General features: G+C 39.3%; 1 protein-coding gene across 5 annotated transcripts in view; it reads right to left on the bottom strand.

Annotated features, from left to right (window-relative positions):
- Nucleotides 1–20,309, bottom strand: part of uso1 (USO1 vesicle transport factor) — a 73,261-nt gene that overhangs the window by 34,806 nt on the left and 18,146 nt on the right. For 2 of the 5 annotated variants that reach the window (XM_059647280.1, XM_059647212.1), the window contains exons 4-10: nucleotides 17,425–17,504; nucleotides 14,691–14,705; nucleotides 8,774–8,877; nucleotides 5,091–5,193; nucleotides 3,776–3,831; nucleotides 2,460–2,580; nucleotides 741–919 (exon numbers count right to left, since the gene is read on the bottom strand). In XM_059647280.1, coding sequence (XP_059503263.1) covers nucleotides 741–919; nucleotides 2,460–2,580; nucleotides 3,776–3,831; nucleotides 5,091–5,193; nucleotides 8,774–8,877; nucleotides 14,691–14,705; nucleotides 17,425–17,504 — 658 coding nt within the window. The remainder of the gene's footprint in view (nucleotides 1–740; nucleotides 920–2,459; nucleotides 2,581–3,775; nucleotides 3,832–5,090; nucleotides 5,194–8,773; nucleotides 8,878–14,690; nucleotides 14,706–17,424; nucleotides 17,505–20,309) is intronic. The other 3 variants (XM_059647315.1, XM_059647244.1, XM_059647335.1) reach the window with 2 other exon arrangements.

Raw genomic sequence — 20,309 nt, forward strand, 5'->3', positions numbered from 1 at the left:
GACAACATCAATTAAAGTAACAGAACCAACAATGGCCAAAGTAAAATCAATATAGAAGGACAATGATATAATTTCTCTCTCGTGACTATGCTTTTTTGAAAAAAAGCACAAGTATGTAAACAAAAAACAGGTCAGTAGTCATTAACGTCTGATGATTATTTGACAGATTTCAAGATGGGCAACGTAGCCGGTGAAAGAGCCACACACCTCAAATGAATTATCAAGAGACCTATAAGAGAAGCTGAGCTGTTACTCTGCAAAATGATCAAAAAAAAGGGAACAGAAACAGAATGCGAGGTCACCATGATCAAAGTGGCAGATGAGGTATCAGTCAAAACAGTTTCGTTTTTAGGAAAGTAATAGGCATGAATCAGGGGATTGAAGATGTCCAGTTGTTCAACAACGGTAGGGCTGAAGGAACCAACCCAACTTGCAGGAGAGTACCAATGGGCTGCTCTATTATTGTTGGAAGTGCTAGTTTTCAAAATCAGTGGCTGTGGCCAACCTAGACCTGCCTTTTCAACTGGCTGTTAGAAAGGATCTCATGGCATTTCTGAACTGCCAGGAGCTTTCCCCCAAAGTCTTGGCTGCTACTCATCCTTCATGATGCAAAGGGAGTAACTACATACTTGCATGATTACTGTCTGAAATCTGCTGTACTTAATGACAGAGACAACTTAAGTGACCAATTAATGAAATAGTACTTTTGAAGTGTTGAGGTTTTTGTTAAAAAATTTTACCTGTAGCATCAGGTGGAGATTTGTTACTTTCTGTGCAGACCAACCCGAATTGTCTTCAGCAACCTCAAACCAAGGCTTCATGCGTTGAATGTATGAACCCTCTTTGAAAAAATTTTGATTTGAACTATTGTTCTTCATCAAGTTAAGCAGCAGCAAAAGGCAGTCTTCAACAACAATACCTGAAATATGCAAGACAATTAATAAAATTCCTGTCATTAAGTATGTTTAAGTTATAAAGTGTCCTAAAGTATACTCTATTCAATGTATAGAATTGTAATGGAATCAGTTGAGGACTAGCTCACACTGCTGTTCAGCCTGTGTGTGACTCAAGACCCATAACAATATAGCTGACCTTCATGATGTCCTATAATGGTCTAGCAATCCAGTCAGTTATGAAGGAAGTTGATCACCACCTTTCCAAGGACAGTGAACGTTGGCTTTGCCAGTAATACCCAGATCCCATGAATAAAAACAAAAATCAATCTTTTCTTTTACAGTCCTTACCTACTTAAGATTTTAAGATTTATCTTTAGACTGTGAATCTACAGAAGACTCCATGCTTCTCCATCCCCTTTAAAGTGCACATCCTTCTTGTATTCTTCAAGGCAAAAAGTATTACTTCAAATTTCTCTGCACAGTATTTCAACTGCCGTCCATTATTCAATCTGGCTACACTATTGGTGTTTTTCTACAGGTCTAATCAATATACAAAATTTTCCAACACAGTAGCAACATATTTTGATACTGCTTTGTCAACTCCCAAGTTTGGGTCAATTTTGTAAATGGTAATAGCTACATCGAAATCAAAGCTTAATGACCCTCATCAATACAGTCATTTTATCCTAGACTTTTTTATTCTTCAGTGGTCTACTTCACTAAATTGCATTGACTTTGTCACCAAGTATCTTGTGACATCTTAAGCACTTGGTGAAAATTAATACAGCTTCATTTCTTTACATTTCTTCCTTTTCTTTAGAAGGCTTCTGTACGGCTACTTAAATGTGAAACTCCTTTCAAAAGCAATGTTCAGGCTTGATTAACTTCACTCCAAATACTTGGTCATTTTATAGCTAAACTTTTCTGGCCTATTATGTCCGTTCTTTGTGAAGAGAGATGTCACAAGTTTCCTTTTTGACAGAATTTTGGAAAGTTTAGTTGGACCTTCCTCCATTTCTCACAATTCCTTCAGATGTAAAGCATCAAATCCTCGTGATAAGTTTGAATAGCTTCTTCAGCAATATACTATTTACCATGAAAGTTAAAGCCTCAACTAAATTCCTCACCCATTTCAAATGTTTCTGCAATTGCAATGTCTAATTCCTCTGGAAAAGACCGAGGCAGAAGTTCTGATTTAGTGTCTGCTATCTCCTTATTTTCTGCGAGGTTGTTACTTTACAATTCATTAACAGAATATGCAGTAATGATTCAGCAAATGAGAAGACCAAGGCAAATCTTGTTTTGTAGCAATTTCAAGATTCTCAATCAGAAATATTCCAATTGAAAATGGAAAAAGAAGAATGCATCAGAATTGCAATGACTTCCAGTAAATTATTCTGTTAAATTAAATTTTGAAATGTAAGGTAAACTGTCAAACAAACTATGCATCATAACTTCAGAAACTCAGTAATTATAACTGAAAAACAATCTGTCGCCATTTGTATTTTCAGGAAAACAAACATTGCTTGTTCAGTAATTGTTTCTGCTTAGATTCAGGAATACCTCCATCACTCATCCCCTCTTCAGTGATAATATCCAGCAGGCGTTCAAAGGCATTTTCAAACGCTACAATCTTCTGAATGGCTGCATTTGCTTTTGTTAATTGCTGGAGCAAGAGGAGACCCTGGGAGGAATAAAAAGATGCATTGACTACTTCCTTCTCTCCCTCTTCTATTTTAGCAGTCCCATCAACTGAGACACAAAATGACAATATCTGCTTCATTGATTTGTCCTGGTTCTGAGCCAAATTTAGAACAAAAATGAGCAAATCTGGGTGTAGCGTTTGTAACAGGTGATTCCGCACATTATCCCACATAAGATAGTAGAAAAGTACAGTTTGAATGGACAAGAAATGAACTAACATGGGAAAGGGTACTATATTTTGGAAAAAAAAAGGTAATGAATAAAATATCAAGTATCTTCCGTCACTGGTTGCTTTATCGAAAATATTTAACATTCAATAAGTAACTACAACTTTTAGGTGATCAGAAATCTTGCAATTAGCAAAACGTGTTACAATGTTGGCCATTACACAGCCACAACTGAACACTGCTGAAAGGAGCTTTCTAAATACAGAAAGAGAAACAGGATCTATAGCCATTGGTATTCTGCAAGGTCAGCATTGTGCCTTTCTGTAGCAAAAGGTGCACAGCCAACAATCTATAATCTCTGCATTTACAGTGCACCAGTATGGTACAAAAATCATCAAATCATCTCATCACATACATGGAATTCAGAACTCCAGCATGATCCACACAAAACAGCCAAAGCATGCAAACCCTGTATTGAGTGATGAAATTATTTTCATCTTTCCTGAAAAGAAGTTTAAAATATGCTGTACCTATTTCCACAAGCTAACTAAAACTCCAGTTATATGATAAACTAAATGTGGATCATTATTTCTTCGAGGAAACATACAAAATTGTCACTGGCTTTCATCATGGACATTTCTGGCTCTGTGCAACTGAATCATTGTGGTCAGAATGTGTGCCTTCAAAGGCAGACCCCTCAGAAACAGAAGACAGCAGGCAATGTTAGCAATGGATCCTGCATCATTGAAGGAAAGATTAACAAACTAAACCAAGTTTCTATTTCAAACCCACAAACAGAAATTTAGGAATAGTCTCAAGGTCATCTTGCTGCTAAATAATTTCCATGCTGCCTACATTTTGAAGTTACACATGTCTGTCATAATTTATTAGAAATGGAACATGACTCTGGGCTCATGCTAACCACATTAGCAAATGCACGCTTGGTAAAGTTCATGTTTAGTTTTGTCTGTCACGTTCAAGGCCGTGACTTCAGTAGATGATACTTACATCATTGCGAATCACTTCTCTCGAATCTGCGAGCAGATCCATCATCCTGGACACACCTGTATATTAACATTCAGAGTAACTAACTTTCTAAAAAGAGTTAGCAATTTTATACCTCATACAAATTGAGCAGCATCTTCAGAAATGAATATTACCTAATGCACACTATAGGCTCTCCCAACCAGTTCATATTTGATTGAACACATTCACACTGAGCGTAGACACTCCCTTCTGCAACGTTTACAAGCACAGAAGATGATATTCAATACTTTTACTTCTGTTCATTCCAGAAATGTCTTAAATTCCTTGAATAATTCTTGATTCTTTCTGGAGACTCGTGAAGCGGGCCTGAGAGATTAACAACAGTGGCAGAGAGTCCCTTCGACCAGTCAGAGGCAATGGAAAACAGGTAGCTGAGTATTACTCCTGTGCCTCTTGTGATTGAAGTAATTTATTAATGCTCAAGAGTGCAGTTAAGAAATTCACTTTTTAAATTTTAATTAAACTGAATGTAGATGCCTGGGCAGCGATATCTTGCATCTGTTGTACGTGGGAGCTGGTGTACACTGGTGTGATCCACGGTGATCACATTTGCAGCAAGTGTTGGCTGCTGCAGGAACTTGGGCTCAGATCTGATGAGCTGGAATATGAGCCGCAGAGCTTTCAGGTTGGAAAAACAACTCGTGTCTCAATCGCTTACTCTCTATATTCATGACTTGGAAGGATGCTGCAGAATCTAAGGTATAGAAATTTGCTGACAATCCAAAAATACGTGGGAGGGCTGGTTGTGATGAGGACATAAGGAATTTAGCAAGGAAATACAGTTGCATTGACTGAATGGACAAAATGTGGCATGAGGTGTTTGTCCAAGGTTACTGAGTCAAGAACCAGAGAATTTGGAGACTGATTACAACAACTTGCAATTTTCACAGCTGCAAGATCTAGGGTTATTTGTACATTTGAGTATATCATGTACCATTTAGCAAAAAATTTTGGCATGAAAATAGGTCATAGACAGTGCCACATCTAGAATGTATAACTTTTTTGATGAACAGTGAAACAACTTCTGCTTTTACTAAATGTTTGGCCATCCTTTTTGATGCTTTCATAAAATTCCTTTTTCCTCCAGAGAATTTAACAATTATCAATTATTCTGTGTTTCAAAATTAAGGAATATTTAGATTTTGACCATTAATATGGAAAATATTAAACTTTAGTAATGTGCTTCAGTTTAATTTTATCCTGGGTTTATGAAATTTCTTTACTTGTTCCAACTTTAACCTCTTATGCAGTACTCAAGAGCAAACTATGTCCTTACCCATTGGGCTGACAAGGATAATCTGTTGAACTTGTGGACCTTGATTTTTTAGAAGTGCAGTTAGAAGTTTCACTGCAGGCCAGCGCACATGAAAATCAAATTCCTGAAAACAAGCAAATTAATTTTAACATGCCAAAAAGCTTAAAATTGTTTGTGGCGTATAATGGTAAAATGAAGCACAGATAGGAAAATCTTTCAAGAAGGTAACATAAAACAAATTGTGAGTATTTTCAGGCTAGGGTTAAAGATGCTTTAACTGTAGCCAATTGAGGACATACCAAATAGTAGCTGGAGTAATGGGCTCTGTGCTGAACAATGAGACAGTAGGAACAAAGTAACAGGCAGGAGTGAAGCAAAGCAATTATGTATCCTCTTCAGATCACAGAGTTACAGACTAAATGGATACTCAATTAAAAGCATTACAATTTTGTTTCTGGGCATTCCTTTACAGATTGTCACACCTCCTGGAGGTAACGCACCAGAAATCGAATTCCTGGAGACATCACAGAAGTTAAACATTTTAAGTACAAAAATTTCCTTAACTGACCAGAGTTTCAGACTCAGATTGAAACTTGGACGAGGTTTCTGTACTGAACAAGAGTCCCTATTTGTTGCATGAAATTAGACTTTGGCTACAGGTGAACAGTTATAAACTATTGGCATATAATACGAAATAAAATTCTAATCCCCTTATAAACTCTCCCTTACACACGGGCACACAAACAGACAGGGATAAATAGGTTATAGTCAGAGGGGAAAACTGGAAAGAAATTCAGTCGCATTTTTCCCAGGTTCTGTTAGAAAGATGAGCTTTGTGACTCTTCTGCCGGTCAGTATGTCGTCTTAGTAAGCTTTCTCTGTATGCTTCAACTGGTCGATGAGAGACACCAGGTGACCATTCCCTTAAAAAGGTCTCTGACATATCAGTACAAGTCAGCTTACAACAACTGTTGTAGGGAACAAACTGATTTTCTTCAGGCATACTGTCAGTTTTCAACTGCTGAGAACAGAGAGACTGCTCCCAGGCAGGGAACGAACTGAACACTTCTCTGTTAACTTGTTCCAAACTCTAAGCTGTCCAGTTACCCGAGAACCAGTCTCACAACCGTTGGCAAGCAAAAAAGACCTCTGCCGTTGAGAAGTGGTCATTAGTCCATTGACAAATCAACTTGGTGCTGAAAGCAAAAGTTGCATCTGCGCACCACCTTAGCTCCAAATTCTCTACAGCTTATACCCCAATTACTGCTTCTTCACACAGTTGTTTTTAGGATGCCTGAATGAATTCAGGTTACTTGCTTTCAAAGTAACAAATAACACTGGCTTTTAGAATAGTTCTCCCATTTCAGTCCACAGTTTTTAAAAACTCCAAATCAAAAAGACCTGGTCCTTATAAGATGAAGATTGTAGGAAGTTTGCACTCATTTTGCAGATCCAGTGCTGGATATTCTGGTCTTTTGATGATCAGCCAGATTCTCCCTCAACGGGTGCAAGTGAAGGTGGAGTCACTGCTGTGAACAATTGGACCTAACTTTCTTTTTTCTGTCATGCCAGCTCGAGTTCAATTGCAATCGTGACTGAAGCACACCTAATGCCGCATCGCTATCTGTGGCCTACCTTCTGGCAATGGTCAAAACTGGCACATAGAGGGATTTTTTCTGTGAGTCCCTGAACTACATGCAGAAGGTGGCTCTGTTCCCTTCAAAAGTGGTCAGCTCTCCACACAACACATGTTGCAGCAGGTGATTACCACACACCTGGGCAATTTAAAATACCCAAGCTACTTAGATTTACAGGAGAATGGATTTGAGGCTGGTGATGTTGACTGTTTCTCGGACTTCAATATTTGAGATACATTCTTACCAGAAGACCTAAAGATATCGTGGAGGCTGCTTTTGGAATTGCTCTGAAAGGCATACTTCGTGGTGGCAAAGGACCTATGGCTCAGCACCATCCAGATGTGTGGCCAAATCTACGGATTTGTATAGTCTGAGTTCAGTCCGTGCTGAGGCTATAATATGCTCTTTTTTTAAAAAAAATCAGTGAGACAAACTCAGGGAAGGAGACAGATTCAGCACAGACTGAAGAGTTGGCATTGCACAAAATAGACAAAAGCACAGACGCTGGAGAGTGATGAGCAGGCACATTTCTTCAGTCTCAGGATACTGCTGAAGGATATCCTAGGCTGAACCCAATTCAACTACTTCATCAATGACTTTGCTTCATGTTATAAAGTTCCCAAATGTGGATGTTAATATTCCATTCATGACTTCTCAGAGTGGACCATGCCAGCACTCGGAAAGACCTGAAAATGTAGAGGCTTAGGTTCATTAAGTGACAGCAAATGCCTAGGAATGACTTCCTGACTCTCCAAAGCCTGTCCACCATCTACGAGGCACAAGTCAGGAGAGTGATGGAGTATGCTACACTTGCCTGGATGGGAGCGGCTCCAAAACTTAAGAAGATCAATGTCCGTCAGGTCACAGCAGCCTCACTTATTGGCACACATCACCAAAGTGCAGCAGCAGTGCTGTCTACGATCTGCAACATATAATTCAGCAACTTGCCAAGCCTCCCATGACTGCAGCTTCCAAACCCATGACTTCTACCACCTAGAATTTCAAGGACAGCACGTACAAGGAAACACCACGTACACATCGTGAGTCACACTCTAACGTGACTTGGGAATTTATCACTAGTCCTTCAGTATCACAGAGTCAGAACCCTGGAACTTCCTCCCCAACAGTAGTGTGGGTCTACCATACCACATGGACTGAAGTAGCTCAATAAGGCAGCTCACCATCCACCTTCTCAAGGGGTAAATCAGAATGGACAATAAATGATGCCTAACCAGCAACACCCACATTGCAGAAACCTAAGCAATTGAAATAAATCCAGCATAGTCAAAGTCCTAACATAGCAAAGTTCACAGATATCACTAAAATGGGTGGGAAAGCAGGCAGTGATGTGGAGATCAAGAACTTACAGATGGATATTGATGGGCCAGAATATAGCAATTGGAGTTTAATACGGATTAGTGCAAGGTTGCCCATTTTGACTGGGAGAAAGGGGCTAATTATTATTGAAAACGGGAAGCAGATTCAAAGTGTGTCAGTACAGACAGATCTGGGCATACCTGTGTGAGAATCACTGGAGGTGAGTACGCAAGTGCTGCACATAACGCAAGTGGAACACCAGGATTTATTGCCAAAAGTCGCTGGGGGTTGTGAATCTGTAGAACTCACTGCCAGAGCGCAGTGGAGGCAGAATCAAGTCAACAGATTCAAGAAAGAAATAGATATGTTTCTGATGAAAGGCTAAATTGCCTACCCCCATTCCTAACTCCTATGCTCCCACATCAGAGTAATGTTCGGGATTATTGGGTTTCCTGCAGAAACAGAATAATTAAAGGAGCAACCATTTGATCTGCCAAGTCTGTGCCAGTTCTCTAAGTACAGTTTGACTAATCCTACTTTCCTGCCCTTTCTCCATTACTCTCATTTATTTTAACATTTGTTAGTTTTTATCTTTAGCAGACATCAGAGTTCACTTTCCTCCATTCTCCGCGCACAATTGGTCAGACCTATTTCGCCATGCCAATTCTCCCAGTGCAAGCCCAAATTCCCTAGTATTTTCACATACATTTGATTTTCTTAATCCAGAGTTAAATCAAAACAGAAACTGACCTCCAACAAGGATAACAGCAAGGCAAGATTGTCTTGTTGTTTGATATAAATCTCCGCAAACTGTCCAGCCAGATCTTCAGAATTGGTCTTCTGAACATTCTCCTCTGCAAAACAAAGGGGAGAAATCCAAATGCATAAATCTGAATCACACTGAGCTAGAACACTATATTGGATCCCACAAGGAATGAGATGAATGTAGCTGTTTTATTTAAAAAAAATTAAGTGTGTGACAGCAATGTGAAAAATACTGAATATTAAGGCCCAGAAAGTTGGCAATTTCAATAAATAGGGGCAATACACAATAGTCTTCCAGATTGTAATAATGAAGGTCTGAACTTTTAAGTTTGAGGAAGTCAAGCTTGTGTTAAAACATTCTTACATTTATAATCTCTGGTGTAGAAAGTTAGCAGTTCTAACATTAACTATAACAAGCACCAGGAAAATGAAAACAAACTTTGTACCAACTCTAAATGGTACAGTAAAATTGTTTTCAATGTTTTTAAAGATGCTGATTGTTTGAACTCGTTTACCAGTGATCAATTATTAAGACAATAGCTACCAGTCCAGGGGGTGACATGCATCAAAATCACAGCACAGAAAAAGGCCATTCAGCCTGAGGCAGCTCTTCATAAGAACTGATTCATCCTGCTTTCTCTCCATACCACCAAACCCACACCACGCCCCCCAAACAATGTATTGCTGTGAGGAAGAGACAATGTCTCAATTAAAGTATATAAATTCAAATTTCCTTTGTATGTTAATATTGAATCAGCTTGGAGGTGGCCCATCCCAGATCATATTGCACTGTATAAAACAAATTCTCATTTTCACCATTTTACTTTTTGACCAGAATCTTCTTGCCAACAAAAACAGTATCTCCTTACTCACTCTTATGTAAATCTTTAACTTTGAAGCATATGTTAACCGCCTGTTATCTTCTTTATAGGATGTTAATCTCAGTTTGGCTCATTTCTCCACACAATTGAATTCCCTTATCCTTTGTATTGTTCCAGAAAATCTGCTCAGTATACTCTAACACCTACACACCCTTTCTACGATGGTGTCTGGAATTGAGAGAATAAACCCCCGAACCCTTTGATTAGATAGACCAAATCACACTCCCAGGTACCCAACATTTGATGCATGAACACTCTGACCACATTGATTAGACCGTGATCTATCAGTCAATCCCAGGATCTGTTATTCTATACATTAACTCCCCCAAATATTTGATCAGATTCCAGTCTATAACTCAGGTCTGTCCTGTAAGGGGCAAGGGGAGAGATTGCTGAGGTCTTCAGAGATATTTATATCGTCCTTAGTCACAAGCAGGGTCTTCAAAGGCTGGAGAATAGCTAACTTTATTCCTTTGCGCAAGGGCAATGAGGATAACCCAGAAATTATAGGCCAGTATGCCTGACAGTTAGTGGTCAGGAAATTATTGAAGATGATCCTTAGAGATAGAATTTCTTTACATTTGAAGAAGAATGGACTTTAGGGATAGTCAGAGATAATGGGAACTGCAGATGCTGGAGAATTCCAAGATAATAAAATGTGAGGCTGGATGAACACAGCAGGCCAAGCAGCATCTCAGGAGCACCTGAGATGCTGCTTGGCCTGCTGTGTTCATCCAGCCTCACATTTTATTATTTAGGGATAGTCAGCTTGGCTTTACGCAGGCGAAGACCTGTCTTTGAAACTTGATTGAGTTTTTTTGAAGAAGTGACGAAGATGATTGCTGAAGATAAGGCAGTAAATGCTGTCTACATAGACTTTATTAAAGCATTTGAGGGAGTTCCTCATGCAAGACTGGTCCAGAAGATCAAATCACATGGAATCCACAGTGACTTGCTAAGTTGGATACAAAATTGGCTTGATCATAGAAGACAGAGAACAATTGTGGAGGGGTATTTCTCTGACTGGAGGTCTGTGATCAGTGATCTGCCACAAGGACCAGTGCTGGGACCTGCTGCTGATAATATGTATCAAAGAAGGATTTGGACAAAAATGGCACTGGTCTCATTCGTATTTTTGCAGATGACATGAAAATTGACGGAGTTGTAGATAGCAAGGAAGGATATCAAAGAATGCAGCTGGAAAGCTGGACAGAGAAATGGCAGAGGGAGTGGGGTGTGTGTGTATGCGCATGCGCATACTTATTTCATGATATATTTAAAACTAAATAATGTAAACAAAATGAAATAAATAGCAAGGGTATACAAAAGTGGGTTCTGATAATTTACTTGAATGGTTAGACTTTCTTCACAGATAATGCCCTGAATTCTGGTGATTCCAATATTTTTAGTTTTTATTTCAAACTAGAAGTCCACAAAACACATACAGTCAACTTGATACCATTGCCGAGCCTTTGGCATTGATCTTTAACTCGTCATTGTCTACAGGAATAGTGCTAGACGACTGGAGGATAGCAAACGTGGTTCCCCTGTTCAAGAAGGGGAGTAGAGACAACCCTGGAAATTATAGACCAGTGAGCCTTACCTCAGTTGTTGGTAAAGTGTTGGAAAAGGTTGTAAGGGATAGGATTTATAATCATCTAGAAAAGAATAAATTGATTAGGGATAGTCAACACGGTTTTGTGAAGGGAAGGTTGTGCCTCACAAACCTTATTGAGTTCTTTGAGAAGGTGACCAGACAGGTAGGTGAGAGTAAACCGGTTGATGTGGTGTATATGGATTTCTGCAAGGCGTTCGATAAGGTTCCCCACAATAGGCTGTTGGACAAAATGCAGAGGAATGGGATTGTGGGAGATATAGCAGTTTGGATCGGAAATTGGCTTGCTGAAAGAAGACAGAGGGTGGTAGTTGATGGGAAATGTTCATCCTGGAGACCAGTAACCAGTGGTGTACCGCAAGGGTCGGTGTTGGGTCCACTTCTGTTTGTCATTTTTATAAGTGACCTGGATGAGGGCGTAGAAGGATGGGTTAGTAAATTTGCAGATGACACTAAGGTCGGTGGAGTTGTGGTTAGTGACGAAGGATGCTGTAGGTTGCAGAGAGACATAGATAAGCTGCAGAGCTGGGCTGACAGGTGGCAAACGGAGTTTAATGCAGACAAGTGTGAGGTGATGCACTTTGGTAGGACTAACCAGAAGTCAAAGTACAGGGCTAATGGTAAGATTCTTAGCAGTGTAGATGAGCAGAGAGATCTCAGTGTCCATGTACACAGATCCTTGAAAGTTGCCACCCAGGTTGACAGGGCTGTTAAGAAGGCATACAGTGTTTTAGCTTTGATTAATAGAGGGATCGAGTTCCAGAACCAAGAGGTTATGGTGAAGCTGTACAAAACTCTGGTGCGGCCGCACTTGGAGTATTGTGTACAGTTCTGGTCACCGCATTATAAGAAGGATGTGGAAGCTTTGGAAAGGGTGCAGAGGAGATTTACTAGGATGTTGCCTGGTATGGAGGGAAGGTCTTACGAGGAAAGGCTGAGGGACTTGAGGCTGTTTTCGTTAGAGAGAAGAAGATTGAGAGATGACTTAATTGAGACATATAAAATAATCAGAGGGTTAGATAGGGTGGACAGGGAGAGCCTTTTTCCTAGGATGGTGACGGCGAGCACAAGGGGGCATAGCTTTAAATTGAGGGGTGAAGGATATAGGACAGATGTCAGAAGTAGTTTCTTTACTCAGTGAGTAGTAAGGGAATGGAACGCTTTGCCTGCAACGGTAGTAGATTCGCCAACTTTAGGTACAATTAAGTCGTCATTGGACAAGTATATGGACGTACATGGAATAGTGTAGGTTAGATGGGCTTGAGATTGGTATGACAGGTCGGCACAACATCGAGGGCCGAAGGGCCTGTACTGTGCTGTAATGTTCTATGCTCATATTAGACTTACAGTATTTGAAGAAATACTGCTGCACTTGTTCTTTCAAAGGTGCAAACTGAATCAAAACATTTTATTGTTGGAAAAGCTAATAACATCTGTGAGTAAAACAGACAAATTTTGTCTGGCCTTGTAACTTGTTTACAGCCAAACAATATGAAAGTTTAATCGTGACAGTTTTCTTCTGAATTGAAGAGGAGGGTTTTCATCTGGTGGCTTCAACATTGAGGAACAATCACTTTACCTAAAATCTTCTGGCTGTAATTTCCGTATATAGAAAACTGCTAACTGTTAATTTTGTTCCATAATAAAGTTCTGGTTTAAGATTCATGTTGGTAGGAACTCTATCTGCTATGTCCTCGAGTCCACATGCTCACTGGAGTTAAATGGTGTAGGAACTCTGGAGTATAAATCATTAATGCTGTCATCAGTAGACTCAATGCTGATGTATTCTTTTAACTCACTCGACAGCTGTCCTCAAATGTTTTCATTCAAGTCTAATGAATCTTCATTTTTAAACACAAAATAGCTTTTGAATAGGTTGCATTAAAAATCCTCTCCATCATTTTGCCACACTTTTTCATCATCTCACCACCTTCCAATGCCATCCATATCCTATTCCTCCAATGGAAATCTTCATCCCATTCCTTGAATCCTAACCCTGGTAAGCAACATCCCCAACAGAAATCTTCTCTAGACTGGGCAATGATGTTGTTAGGTTCCCTGTTCTTGCTCTTCACCAACCACCAGCAGCCACACGTGAAACATGTCCTCTAACTCTCCACACATCATATGCCATCAACTAACCTGATCTTTGATTTATCATGGAGTGTGGATAGACAAAAGCAAAACTAGCGAGAGCTTTAGCTTCTCCAGTCTTTTACTGTATACAATTGTATAGGGACATAATCAAAGGTTGGTCTCACCAGCATTAGGACAATTGCACAGGCTTAGGCAATTCTAACAACTCCCCTGTATTCTAAAGAAAGGATACTCTGGCTCAGGTTTACATTGTTCCAAACTTTCCATCTCAACATAGAGATGTACCATTTACCCACAAGCCAGCAATAAATCTCATCATTTTTACTGGCTTGTCATTGATCAAAAACAAGGTAATCTTGTTAAAGCCAACAATTTTAACACTCAGCAGCAGTAATTGTGTTCTATTTAAAGGATTAGAAATAATAAGGTTAAAAGAAGAGAGAAAACAAAAGATGAGAAGGTAAGAAAAATAAACCGGCAACTGAATAGCTTTTATCCACCAGAAACCGATTATGTTAGTGTTTCTGTTCAACCAGATTTTTAAATTCCATGAATTATTCCTAATTTCTATATTAAATCAAAATTTATTTCAAAGGCATTAAATCTCAAAGTCTCCATGCTTTCTCTTGGTTTTGTGCTGCTAGGATATTTCAGTTTTATAGCTATTCAAACTTAAAAAGGTACTTCTCTTACTCAAGATAACAAAGTGTGAAGCTGGATGAACACAGCAGGTCAAGCAGCATCTCAGCTGCTGGGCCTGCTGTGTTTATCCAGCTTCACACTTTGTTATCTTGGATGCTCCAGCATCTGCAGTTCCGATTATCACTTCTCTTGCTCAGTTTGTTTTCCACCCTATGCATATACTTGAAAAATGAAAAAGAAAATTGAAAGCAGCCAGCCATCATACGCAGTGTGCCAGTAAAGCAAAGGCAAAATTCTCAAACTATATCTGCTTTGATTTGTGTTGAAAGTTTTGTTCTGCTTCAGCATTAGTGATTAAGCTGCTTTTGCTTTCCAAACTATTGGTTAAATTGATCAGACTTGCAGTGCAGAAATATTATTTTGTTATGAGGAAATAAACAAGCATTTTCAGAAGTTGTCTGTGACATGCATGCCAATTAAAATTTGTTTTACATGTGGTTGTTAACAGTTCAATACATTAAGGATTAAGTGCATTCTCACCTTCAAAAACAAATGCAATTAGTCCAGCAAATGAGTGCACATTAAAGTTTTGAGCAGGCTGTTAAATTTGAAGTGTCATTTTTGTTTGTAAATTTAATTGAAGTGTCATACAAAAATAAAAGTTTACCTTCAGATTCATCTGCTGAATCATACATGAAAGAGAAGAAAGATCAACTGAGACAAATAGATTGTCACAAATGCAAAGCATTGTACGTAACAGACATGCTAAAGCATCGATGCTCAAAATATGGCGATCAAGCATGCCATAATACAAATTTTTAAAAAAGATGCATTGGATTAAAAAAATTCTGATCAACTTTTATTCTGACATGAAAATTTTATCCACATAAGGAACCACCTGGACATGCTGTTCCAAGAATATAGTACAGTTAAGCACACATTTCTTTAGGGAATGATTTTTCAAAGGTCTTTTGCTTGAGACAAAAGGTTACCCTAAAGAGATCAATTGGCTCAAGTCTTCTTACACATTTAACTTGGCCATCCTTTGATTCCCAGCAGCAAAATTAAACCCAAAAGAAACGTTCAAATTCGGTCAGTCACAATCTCAAAGTAATTTGGGCGGCGGTGTTATTGCTACCCCTCATTCCAGTTTCACTGATTTTGGATTGCTATTATGTCGGCGAGCAAGAAATCCCAATATCAAACAAAAACAGCAATCTCCCTTCTGTAGAATTTATTAATAAACCAGATATTTTACACCACGTAACTAACATCTGTTGCAGGAAATTTCTTGCACTAAAATGGACATATTCCAAAATAAACACTCAAAAAATTCAATTTGATGAAGGAGTGGTGATGTGGAGTCAGAAAAGAAACTATACTTAATGAAACTGGAGTCTTCAAAGCTATTAATGAGGTGGCAAAATACACTGGTAGTTATATACAAAAGTTCTCAATTTAAGACCAGGTTTCCATGTCAGCAATTAACAGGGCAAACGGTACAGGGATCATGAATTTCAAGCAAATCATGATGCTCCGTACCTAACTGATTTGAAGAACAAAATAAAAGAGAAGGTTGTGATGAATAAGATCTTGCCTGTGTACAAAGATGCCACAAACAAAATATCTCAAAGGGTCTGTCTTTGAATATCTGCATACACTCAGTGATGCTTTTCCCATGTGGTCAGGTTACACACCATTGTTATTTTACTGTTAGAAGACAGTTATGCTTAAAATGGTCAACATAATGCTAATCATTTTCTTACTCTTTGCATCACAGTTGAGTCATTGCTTTATACTACAGTTTTTGTGTTTATAAACTTTATCAATACATACAGCTTAACACCTTTAAACTGAAAAACCAAAATTTCAACAGTTGCCTGGCTTTTAATCCCTGAATTTCTCCCACTTGTTTCGACAAGTTTACTCTGGTCCTTTTTAACAGCCCTCATTTAGGTCAAGTGTGGCTACAAATTTCATGATTGGTTCACCCAATCCAGCCCAAATGCTGTAGAAGAGACCTTAGAGCAGACTCCCAACACTCACCTAAACAGAGTTTCATACTCCCTTTCGATACATCTCATCCCGCTTTGTGAGGACTTACTCACAGACTGTGACTCTCAGGTGCTGCTTCCATCTCTGCTCTCCTCAGTTTCCAAAACTTAGTGCAAGTTATGTAATGAGTGAAATTTAAAATTGTATAATGCACAACACTACATCTGGGTATGATAATCCCTTGTTCTTTAGGAACATTATTTCCTAAAAATTGATGGAAAGACATTCTTTAAACTTGCCTTTCATTGAATTGTAGAAAGCACAAATTCTGCCTTGCTGCATCATATTTGGGAAACAGATGTACAGTATTGATCTGGAATTTGTTAATCCAAGAACCATTTTGCATCACAATATGAAGTGACTTCTAAAAGGCTGACTCCTATATCCCTGTGGGCACTGCATAAATCTACACCAGGGATCATCTACACAGTGTGGAGGTCTGGAACTTACAGCTTGTAAGGCAGAAATCCTTAAGTTCTTAAAAACTCGGTTACACATTTATAGAGCTATAACCTACAAGGGTATGGTGTAAGTGTCTGGAAGTGACAGTATTGTGGATCATTCTTTCATCTGACACAGACTAGTCAAATGGTCTAGACTGAAAATAAAAATGCTAAAGCTCACAGCCAGTCAGGCAACATCCATGGAGAGGGAGCGAGCGCAAGAGAACTATGTTTTTGAGTCTAGATGACCCCTCATAATGTTAGTCATACATTGCCTCATGATTTTAGATGGACACAAAAATGCCAGCCCACCTGGAAGCATGCATATCTACTCATTGTATTCAACTTTAACAAACTGCATATTCTGCCTGCAAGTTTCTCTTATGCAACGTCCAATTAAAGAAGCCATACTTCACCCAGCTCTATCACAAAGTTTTCTTCCACACGTTCAGTTATATTAAGATATTTTTTCTCATCAACCTGTTTAGAGTTATTAATAAACCCTTCAGCAGCAGATGGGTCTTGAACCCAGGCCTCCTAATTCAGAAGTAGGGACACTAACATTACACCACAGCAGCCTGCCTTATTATATTAAGGAAAGCATGAAGAAGCTGATATCAGTTGATGTATGAGATAAAAATAACCAAATTCTGTTTCAGCTTGGTTTCATCCTAATTTCAGCCATTGATAACACAGGCCTAACAATCTTAGTCCAACTTCTTAACCTTTCATGTGGCAGATCTTTGCTAAAGGCTTATGAAATTGTCTATTTTCCAAAATTTACAATGAAGTAAGTTGCAAAGGAAATTACACATTGAATTCACAGAAAATAAAGAGCTACAAAAGGTATAATCAGCAAGTTTTGCTGGCAAGTGACGGGAGTACTGAAATGTTCTACTGTACCTGGCTCCTCCTCTTCAACCTCATTGGAGATCAGATTGCAAAGAGTGTCCAGTGCATAGCCAATAATTTCAGAGTCTGAACTGGAGAGATAATAGAAGATATAAATATCCTTTTAACTCCAAACATGTAAAACTAAAAGTGGCAACATTGATTCAATGACCTGTAGTCAGAACCACAGGTTTGACTCCCTGCAAATGCTTTCAATCTGAATCAGGTGGAATAGTTAAGGATAAGTTCTAGCGAACCTGAACTCACCCAAACACTTGTTGCAAGAAGTCGGCATGTCGTATCTCATAATATTCTCATTCTCGGCAATAAGCAAGAACACTTGGCAAAAAGATGACAATCCCATGAAGCAACGTGCACAAGGTTGCTACCAACAGCTCCTAATGATTTTGCAAAAGTGCTTGCATCATGAATAAAAACAGTAAAACAATGAAACCAAAATTATCAAAACATCAATGCAAGTAGATTTCACGTTGAATAATAATCTATAATCATTTTGTGCGACACTCTGTTAAATGGGACAGACTGGGCCATCACAGCAAAATTGTATTCCATCAGAGCAAAGGGTCTAGGCCCGAAACATCAGCTTTTGTGCTCCTGAGATGCTGCTTGGCCTGCTGTGTTCATCCAGCCTCACATTTTATTATGCCAGGAGCAGCACCAGGCATACCCAATAAGTTATCAAATAGGTGACGTTATAAAACAGGGCTAACATGTCAAATTTGCTGGTTGAGCTGAGATAGACGGAGTTAAGCAACTTAGAATGAATGGATCAGGTCCAAGCTCTGCAGTGCTGCCACATCCAGTCATGAATGGTGATGGATAATCAAACAATTCACTCATTGGGAGGCCTCAGAAATACCCCCATCCTTTATGATCAAAGAGCCAGCACGGTAGTGCAAAAGTCAAGGCTGAAGTGTTGGCAACAATCTTCAGCCAAAAGTGCCTCCCCTGATGGTTCCAAGTATTACAGATGCCAGTCTTCAACCAATTCAAATCATTCCACATGATTCTAAGAAATGTTTGGGAGGCACTGGATAGAGAAAAGGCTAGATAATAGCATGCAAGACTTGAGCCCCAGAACTTGCCATACCCCAAGCCAAGCTGTTCCAATACAGCTAGAACATTGGTATCTGCCTGGAATGTCTACCAGATGATCTGTTAGTAGCAGCTTGTGGTAGAGCATGCTGGGGAACAGGCAATTCTGGATTTGGTGAGGTACAATGAGGCAGACTTGATTTGGTCAGAGGTCACATGACACTAGGTTATAGTCCAACAGATTTATTTGGAATCACAAGCTTTCAAAACACACCCCTTCATCAGGTGAAGTGAAGAAAAGCTTACAGGCACAGAATTTATAGGCAGAGAGATCAAAAGATCATACAAAAGGTACGAGTGGAGTGTGGACAGGTTGAACATTAATTCTCCACAGGTGATCAAGAGTGTCAGATGGTATGAGCAAAGTGTCAGTAGCTTAATTGTAAGTGAAGGGCATGACCTAAAATCCAAAGAGGTAGAGAGATAATTACAAAAAAATTAAATAGTAAGGTGTTGCTGGAGACAAACCCAACAGCTGGAATAACATGACAGGTGTAAGTCACATGTCGAGGGTCTAACCAAAGTAACAAGTAATCAAAAATTGTACAAACCAATTAAGATAGAGACTTCATAACGAGTTATCAAGGTGATGGTATAAAACAGAACAGTAAGGAAGTTTTTACAAGTACTGAACAGTATGATGGATTACATGTAGCGTAATATGACCCAAGATCACATTTGAGGCCATCTTCATGGGTAAGGAACTTGGCTATTAGTTTCTGCTTAGCGATTCTCTGTTGTGTATTTTGAAGGCCACTTACGGACCTTGGCAGTTCAATGCTGCCTTCTCAAGGGCAATTTGGGATGGCCACCAAATGTTGACCCAGCCAGTGACAGCCACATCCCACTGAAGGTAACACAGAATCAGATCATTCTTCCCATCAATTGGCTGTTTAAGCAACTCAAGTGCAAACAAATGCAGCATTCAACAGCCTAATGCTTAACTACTTTTGGATGTTACAGTTATGTTCCTGTAAAAAATAAAGGGCAAGGATGGCATGGTTCAGGGATCTTGGATGACAAGAGAAATTAAGAGCTTAGTCAAAAAGAAAATGGAGGCACACACAAGTTTTAGTAAACTGAAGACACAGCCCTTGAGAAATGCAAAAATAGCTGGAAAGAACTCAAGCAAAAAATTAAGTATGCTAAAAGGGGCCATGAAATATCTTTGGCAAACAGGACAAAAGGGTAGCTAGGGAAAGGGTAGGTCCACTCAAGGACAAAGGAAGAAATTTATGCAGGGAGCTGGAGAAAGCAGCTGGGGTCTTTAATGAATACTTTCCATCAGTATTCACAAAAGAGAAGAACATGCTAGATGAGGAATACTTTGATAAACTGGGGCATGTCATTACAAAAAAAGGAGGCAGTGTTGGGCGCCCTGAAAAGTATTCAAGTAGACAAATCTCCAGGACCTGATGGATCTATCCCAGAATGCTAAGGGAGGGAGGTGAAGAAATTGCTGTGGCCTTGCACAAACTCGTTCTATCCTTTTCAGTCACAGGACAGGTCCCAGAGGACTGTAGAATAGCCAACACCTTTAAGGGCAGTAAGGATAATTTGGGAAATTACAGGACAGTGAGCTTTACATCAGTGGTAGGGAAATTACTGGAGAAGATTCTTAGGGATAGGATTTTGCTCACATTTGGGAAAACATGGGACCTATTAGCAAAAGGCAGCATGGTTTTGGGGGGGGGGGGGGGGGTCAAGTCTCAAACTTCGAGTTTTTTCAGGAAGTGACAAAGATGATTGATTTGGACAGGGCGCTAGATGTTGTCTACATG

The sequence above is a fragment of the Stegostoma tigrinum genome, chromosome 1 (genome assembly GCF_030684315.1).
Source record: "Stegostoma tigrinum isolate sSteTig4 chromosome 1, sSteTig4.hap1, whole genome shotgun sequence".
Taxonomy (NCBI): Eukaryota; Metazoa; Chordata; class Chondrichthyes; order Orectolobiformes; family Stegostomatidae; genus Stegostoma; species Stegostoma tigrinum.